The following is an 8,482-nucleotide window of genomic DNA, read 5'->3' on the forward strand; positions in this document are numbered from 1 at the left end:
AATACAATCTTAATAACAATGTAAGAAATACATCAAGAAAAGATAGCGAAGCAACAAGTGGACGTTTATCAATCGAGTGTTATCATTACTTTTTAGATTCATCACAACCTATTTCGAGATTGACGATCGGATAAAAATCACGCGATCTACCTTATTAGACATTGTGTGACAAAAGCAGCAACATTTGTAATCGAATTACATAGGTTCCAAAAGTTTTCGATCGAAGGATATAAAAAAGACGCTAAAAATAAACTTTTCAACTATCATTATTTATCTAATCGTCCTTTATTTCAATTTTTTTTACAATGTTGAATTAATTTCCTTATATTTCATTAAAAAATATTTTGAATTTTTGTTCTTAAAGTATCACCGTTCGGAAGATTACCTCATCATTCATTCTACAATCTCGACTCACAGTCAGTCTCAAATTATTATTTTTTATTTTCAAATGTATGTGGAAAAAAATTTACGCATTGAAGTCAATGATGTGAATTCATGTTCATTTATCACTATTTTATATTCTTGGATGGGAAACTTTGGACTCGATACATATATACGCGTATCAGTCAAACGTCTTGCGTCGTCGGGTGTTGTGTATGTACGTATGTACAATGTACGCGTGTGTTGACGCCGAGTAGACGGCCGAGTGCGCGCTTTGAAAAATAAACAAACTCGCGCGAAACTCGGCGACCGAGCGCGGGGCGGAGCAGAGGTAGAACGTAGCGGCGTTCCGCGCGTTCAGGTGCGTCGTGTGCGAGCGCGTGGGAACGCACACGCGTGCAGCCGAGTATAGTTTTTAACGCCCATACCTCGGCTCGATCCTTTCGTTCGCGTCGTGTTCGTGTGCCGCGAATCGTCTGTGACGTTTCGCGCGATCGTACTCAGGATTTTGCGGAATCTCCACATAAACGGCCGTTATCGGCGTTATTGTTCCGTGCGATTTCCATGGATCCTCACGCGTGAAATCGTCGGCCGATTTTCTTGAGTGTCGACTCGCGAAAGGACCTTGACGTTCACGACCAAGGATTCTCCGCGACAGGTGGCGATCGCGAATTCCTAATCGCGATTGGCGACATCGTGACATGGCGCAAGGACGAAGGATTTCGGCGAAATCGTCGACGGCGTCTTTTCAGGATCTGGAGGACGACTGGACTATGCTCTGCCATGACCTCAACAGCTGGACGCAAAATGGTGAGGCACAGTGATATTCTGTTAATCGGGGGATCACTTTGGACACTACAACGAGCCGTGAGTTGGTTCGTTACGACGAGGTGAAACTCGGTATTGGAGGCATTGTGTACAAGAAGCTGTGGGTATTACAACATTCGTTACGAAAGCGGTTGTGCGATAGCACTTCGTGACATTTCGTGCTTTAACGAGACTGTTGACTTATAGTAGATCGATTTCGTACATCTATCCGTTTCCGAAACTCAATATCTCAGAGAGTACCGATAACGCGGCATTCTTGCTGCTTATACCGGTCTCAAGTAATGTCTTAGATCTAAGATATTAACGGTTCTGTGACATCTTGATTGGCCTATGACATCTTAGTACTTAAAACTTAACCTTAAATATGTAAAAAAATTAGCTATGAAAATACCGCTGAATATTAATTACATCGAATTAAATATGTCAATTATATAATTATATAATTAATAATCATTATATAAATATTTATGTAAATTGAATTAAAATTTCATTAATTCAATTATAATGAGGCTCTTAAGAATAAAAATTTAAAACTAATAGCATAAAGACTGGAGAGCCAATCTGCACGCTTCTGCTAATATAATTTAATATCTCACATATATAAACAGATTTTCAATCTTTCAACAATAGGTTATTTTCAGTGTCACATTAAAAAATTTTAAAATGCTATTGAACATAAATAACCAACACGCATGCATTTAACAGTTTAGTCAAAAGATATAAGGGAATTGTAAAAATTATCTAAAAAAGACTTTGCATTTGTACGCGTGCAATTCACATTTTTTCAAAAATGAACGATTATGCTTACACACAGCAAAATTGTTTATTGTTCCGACTTTTACAGCTTCTTCAAATTTCGCCAATTCCAGTGGCGGTATGTCCAGATTTTTTATCGTGGACAGTCACAAATAAATGAATAATCTTCAAAGTAACATTAGATGAATCAAGATTTTTTTCTTTTGAATATTGCAAATACATTGCACGTTATAATCAAAGAAAGATAGGCTTCCAATGTGGATGTCTTTAAGATCGGTAATAATTGACAAAAAAATATACAATTGCATAATAAGCATGTCTAATTATTCATCCTTATTGTTTGCCAATATTAAACAAATATGAAATTATCACTGTTGCAGCTACGTTCGCTTTGGACGCTCACACGCTGAAAGTTTCATTTTATATTCCTGTAACGAGCGATAAAAGTAGAATGAAGCTTACAACATGTAAACATTCAAACCAAAGGCATAAGTCTAGTCTACTCATAATCCGTTATTATTTAAACAAGCTTAAGTAATGTCTTAAAATGCTAATACAGTTCTTACGATTGACTTATGACATCTTAAGACTGTACTTAAGAATACCTTAAATATAAAAACCGTCTATGAATCTCACCTATAAATACTAACTAGAGAGTCGTCGCAACGGGACAAAAATCGAAGGAAGGCGAGAAGGAATATTTTACCGGACGTATCGACCGTTAATGCCCGCCGGGGATTCGACGGAAACTTTCTTTTCGTTTAATAGAGGAAGATCATCACTAGCGGTGCAAAACTCCGCGACGCGGATGCATCACTTGTTGGAAAGGACCTCCAGCTGTTTATTCTTCGCGCAAGCAAGACACTGCGTATCGCGTATGTGGGAAAGGACTTTGACTAGCGGAATCGCGCGCCGATCGAAGTCTTGTTTTTTTTTTCACTTATTATAAGCGCGTGTATAATCCGACGTAACGCCGTGTGTGCCATCGTGTGGACACGTCGCTCGATTACACACTTTCCTCGTTGAAAACTATGCCGGCATGTGCGATTACGTAAAGCGCGGCTTGCACGGTTTAAACACACCGCGATCCTCCCGCATCGGCGGGCGTTATTGTCAGGTAGCGCGCAAAAGTGAAAACGCTAATAATAAATAAATGCCATTTAGCGTAAACTTTCGAATGACGTGAACAATCGAATGACAGGGTAAAGTAAAAAAGTTATGCTATTCGATTCAATTAAATAATTTTTATTTTTCGTAAAATAAAAGTTGTTCGATTTGAAAGAAAAAGGAAAAAATTAATGGAAATAATTTTTATTTCTAATAAAATTGTTATTTTGCCAATTGAGTATTTTTTAATTAAATTTATTAAATAAAATAAAATAAAATAAAACATACTTGATTGTTGAATAGCACTTTGTTAGTTAAAAATAAAAATTATTTTATGTTTGCGAATCGCGTGTATTCATAAAAATGCAAATGTAATATTCAAATTATTATTTCGAAATAATAATTATTCTCTACATTTATTTCCACAAATTTATAATTTTTATAAAATCGCGCTCAAGATAATGAAAAACTCTACCGTGCGTGGTGCAACGTGAGTAAAGTGAGTACGAAACTCATTGAAGCAAACAATTAAAATGTGTCGCCAGCGAGAGTTTTGCGCTCTCGCGGGAATACTTGTGGCATTCTGCAAACAATAAGCAAAATATTTCCGCGCGATCCACTTTCCCCTCGGAGGAGTCAGACGCAGGTGGAATCCGAATGATTTGCGACGCTTCAGCGCTGCAACTGCTATCGAGCGTTACGCAGTAATTGGCAGACCGCGAATGACAGCTTTCCTTCGTTAATAAGGGCTTCGCCTCGTTTCGAGGATTCATCGAGATCCATCGATACTTTCCCGTCAATCAGCGCTGTTTTTCGCGAGTCGCCAATTTCCCAGATTATAACTCTAATTCCCTCAATTTCCACAAATATAGAGAGATTAACTTTAATCTCGGTTCGATTTACTTCTCACCTTTTTTTAGTTCGCAAAATTAGAAAAAGAGTTAGTTGAACCGAGATTAAAGGTAATCTACATTGATTGAAATGGGCATGAAAGTGTTCAGAGGTGACAATCGTCGTCCTACTTTATAGAAATTTAATACTGAGTACTGACTTATTAATCACTTATTTTGAGTATTTTATAGTTCCTTGAATACTCAAAATAAATGATTAAGTGGCCAGTAATGATTGAATTAAATTTCTCCAAAGGCTATTCCATGATTTCTTCGATAAAATCGATACTTCTATTCGGATTAACGTATGAAAACAAACATACATGTCTTGTTTGGAAAGTCTCGCGAGGAAACATAACCCCGTGCCTCGAGATCGAATTATTCTTCCTTGAAGCGAAGAACTTGAAATTTTTTTACCATTACTCACTTCATTATATAAATTATAAATTGATCGTAGCGGTTAAAGTTGAGTGATGAGAAAAAAATTATTAATCGGAGTCTTGTCGAAGTCGCTCTATACATAAAATCGATAACTATAGATAACTTTAATTATTATATGTGTACGCAATAATTAGAGTTATCTATTTTAGTTATCGGTTTTATCTATAGAGTGACTTCCAGACAAAACTCTGATTAATATAATTTTTTACCATTACTCACTCCAACCGCTAGAAATTATGAAGTGACTCCGATCAAACTCCAATTGATTTTAATTGTTAAGTAACATTTTTATAATATTTATTAGCATGTGATGAAAATTATTAATACTATTAATTATTAATTTTGTTTGTTCTGATTAGATTAGAGACAATAAATCATACAATGAAAACATTTGCTACAAGTAGTTACAGCCGGTTGAATTAAATATCTTTCTATGAATCATTTCTTCTAATCTAATCAAACAAACAATTAATAATTTTTAGCCACGTTAGCAAAATACTAAGAAAATGTTAGTCAACAAATTAATCTCCAATTAAGTCAATTGGAGTTTGCTCGAAGTCACTTCATAAGTCGCAGCGATTAAAGTGAGTATAAAAGATAACAGATTATTAATCAAAATCTGACCAAAGTCGCATTAGATAAATCATCGACAACTTTATCGCATACATATAGAGACTAACTTATATAACTTTGGATAACTACAAACAGCATGAATGAAAAAAAAATGTAAGACTTCAGCAAAATTACCTGAAGTATAAAACACGATAATCAGAGCACAAGGTTGCTAGATCCTATAAAACCCCTCCAAAAAAAAAAAAAGAAAAAAAAATACGCAGCGATCAGAGCACAAAAAAAATATATAGATTATAGAATAGAACGTGAACTAGGTGGAGCGTAAACAGAACGTAAATAAAGTACATGTAAGACACTGGATGAGTCTGCAAAAAAACAAAATTCAATGAAAAAAAAAAAAAGTAAAACGCGTAGCTTCTCCTCTCGTTGTCGTGCACACACCGCACGATCAGTGGTTGATCAAGGATGCTCCAGATGATGCGCGTGAGAGCAGATCATTGCACGTCCGACAGATACACGCGAGTGTCGAGCGGGACGACACAAACGACAACAGAAACGTTACGGTATCGGATCGCAACGGGTCGTTAGGTAGCCAACTCCGCTAAGGCGATTAGTCTCGCATACCGATCGAAAAGAGCGGCATGAGAAAAAATACCTGGACGCAGCCGCACGCGCGCGGCCATCAGTTGCGATTGCGATAACGGTGAAACGGAAACGATGATTTTCTCCGGACAAATTGAAAGCTTTCCAGAACGCGTGCCGATTCACCCCGCGGATTCCCCCCCGGCGGAAAGATAGAGGGAAAAGATATTTACTGTTAAACTCATAATGTCAAATTGTACCCAATTGGAATTGGATATTTAATCATTTATGCAGGTCCCCAGCAAACACAGAGTAAAAACTGCCATATTGCAATTATATTCTGTGTTCTTGCTGGATTCTATCTAATATGTCATTAATTTGATTAAAATTTAATTTAAGAAGATATATTGAATTTGGCTCGGATTTAGTTTATTATTTAACGAATGCATACGTTAATATGGACGAGGCTTAAACTAATCACATCAGAAATGGATTAATTTACATTTTGATGGAAGTTGAAAATAATAAAGTGTTATTTAACGTAAGATTACCGTTGCTCCTTTCATACTTAACTGTGTACGGCGACTAATTTGTATGGTGACTATTCGTCTTTTATTGCAAAAGACAGTTCTTTATTTCAGGCAGAGCTGTCCTTTAGATTTATTTATTTTTTCAAAACTCATTTTTGTTCTTTATTTTAGTAATGTTGATGGGAAAATTCTTTCTAATTGCTGTTCCAATGTCTAATGCTCACACTAACGAGCGAATGTTTAGAAACAACCGAGAAATTTCATTTTATACAAGAACAATATTAACCCAAACAGAATAGCAAACTTACAATAACGTCAACAAAATAACATTAAAATGATTGATTATGTGATTGATTAAGAAAATGACTTGTAATAATCGAATTTGCAGCTATTTTGATGTCATTTTGATGTTGCGATGACTCGCAACATGCTTTTTCTTGGAAGTTATTTCAGATATACACTGTGCAAGAAAATTGAAGAAATTAATACGCAGACTTCTGACAGCCACCAGACGAGTCTAGAAATAAAGTCCTATATAATTTTCAGATTTGTCCCTTACTTTTTCTAAAAAGAAAAGAATATAATCATCGTACCGAATACTAATCTCAGTCATAAGAGGTCGTCGACGGGTAAGATGAGCGACACTCTCGGGTAAAAGGTTCGCAGCTCGCGTGGATAGGCCGGATCAAGGCCGCAATCAATGATGGTGATGATGGCAACGTGAAATCGCCGCGAATCGTTTTCTAACCGCAGAAAACGGAAGATCGACTTTTCCACGGCTCTCGCCGTGCAATGGAATCGCACGTAAGACGTAATTCACTTACGACGTGGGAAAAAAGCTCCGCAAGACAGAAATGGAAACGCGAATGACCCTTCGCTTCCGAGGCTATCGGAAAACTAATCGAGAATGTATTTCGTTCCGTCAAATCGAAACGAGCTATTCCCCTTAATCGAGTATCTACACCGACGTCTCTACGCGCGCGAAGGAGGCGTGTAATTTCGGGGACGAATGATGAAGCGGACTCTCATATATAAGCGGAGTTTCAATGTGCTCCCTTCGTCTATCGCAATCCTAAATTGTCTATCGATCCTGAAGAACGCGGTGATCGGTAAGAGGAATTGGCCCCGCTACGCGACGCGGTATCAGGAATAGTAATTTCTTCTAATAGCAGGAAGCGCGGTATCGGTCCCGGTATCTTCACCGGAGGAGAGAAGTCCACGTCTCCAGCGGAGGCAAGGAGGACCGGCGAGGAGAATCCTGGGGAGAATCGCGAAAGTCCGGGGTACGCTTCACCGTATTGTCCATCGGTCCTGATTATATATCATTAATACGGCATATCGCAAGAGATAAGGCGGGACGCGTTTACCGATAATTAGGAGATACCTCAAACCTCGGCTCTTTCCGCAAGCCGATACCCCTTTGCGCTATAACGTTACATTGTAGACATTATTATTGCGAACGTGCAATCTCCTCGGGGCGGGGGGGGGGGGGGGGAGGGGGGAACCGGCGAGCGGGTAAATATCGGTTACGGTGCCTTCGGCTTCCCGCCCAACCGTGGAAAACGAAACGAATCCGTGAGAATGCTGCTCTTATCGGTGATGATTGGACACCACCTGTTCGCTCGTGTTTGCTGTTCGATCGGAAGCGCGAGAACACCTCGTGGTATCTTGGTGAAATTAGGCTAAGATAATATAATTTGGACTTTCGACGTGGAGCCGGTGAGCGGTGATAGGTGGGTGACCGCGGCAATTATCGCTGATCGTCTTACCAAGGCCAATTAAATGAGTCCACTTTCCTCCCTTGGTCAGTGCCACGATTGCCACTTTTCAACTGGTGTTCCATTGAAGCTGCGCTCGACTATCCTTTTACTGGGAGATCCCATTATTTTGTCGGAGGTCGATTGCCACTATCGAAATTGTTACTTTCTTACTGATAAAACTTTCTGTAAAAAAGGTCAGGTCATTAGATCTGATCTTTCTGCTGAAGATTTCTTTTCCAAACTGAAAAATCGACATTTACTCTCTAAGCTTCTTCGAAATAAAATCTCACTCTAAAGAGTTAAAGTGAAACCAGTGTCTCAATTTTCGGTCTTCAAGAGTGAGATTTTATTCTTTAGACAATTTTCAAATCTTCGAAGTTTCGAAATTCGAATGTCGAAGTCTTCTTCGAAGCGAATCACCAGTTCTAGTCGCAAAACCGTCGAGGTGACGACCGTAAGGATGGCCGATGGACTCGTGGAAGATAGTCTCAAGATAAAAAAAGGAAGAGAATCAAGAAAACCGCTTTCCTCAGCGGAAAAATCGCATCCGATGGGAAGCGTGCCCGGTGAGAAGACAGATAGCGTCGCGATTTTTCACGACGGAGATATAAATATACATTACGTTACTTTGACA

The 8,482-nt window shown here is 38.4% G+C and overlaps 1 protein-coding gene across 1 annotated transcript in view; it reads left to right on the plus strand.

Moving 5' to 3' along the window:
- The first annotated feature begins 604 nt into the window (after positions 1-604).
- Positions 605-8,482, plus strand: part of LOC108746859 (cerebellar degeneration-related protein 2) — a 45,165-nt gene continuing 37,287 nt past the window's right edge. The window contains exon 1 of the mRNA XM_018483894.1: positions 605-1,191. Coding sequence (XP_018339396.1) covers positions 1,083-1,191 — 109 coding nt within the window. The 5' untranslated portion in view covers positions 605-1,082. The remainder of the gene's footprint in view (positions 1,192-8,482) is intronic.

Source organism: Trachymyrmex septentrionalis, unplaced genomic scaffold (genome assembly GCF_001594115.1).
Source record: "Trachymyrmex septentrionalis isolate Tsep2-gDNA-1 unplaced genomic scaffold, Tsep1.0 scaffold19, whole genome shotgun sequence".
NCBI classification, from domain to species: domain Eukaryota; kingdom Metazoa; phylum Arthropoda; class Insecta; order Hymenoptera; family Formicidae; genus Trachymyrmex; species Trachymyrmex septentrionalis.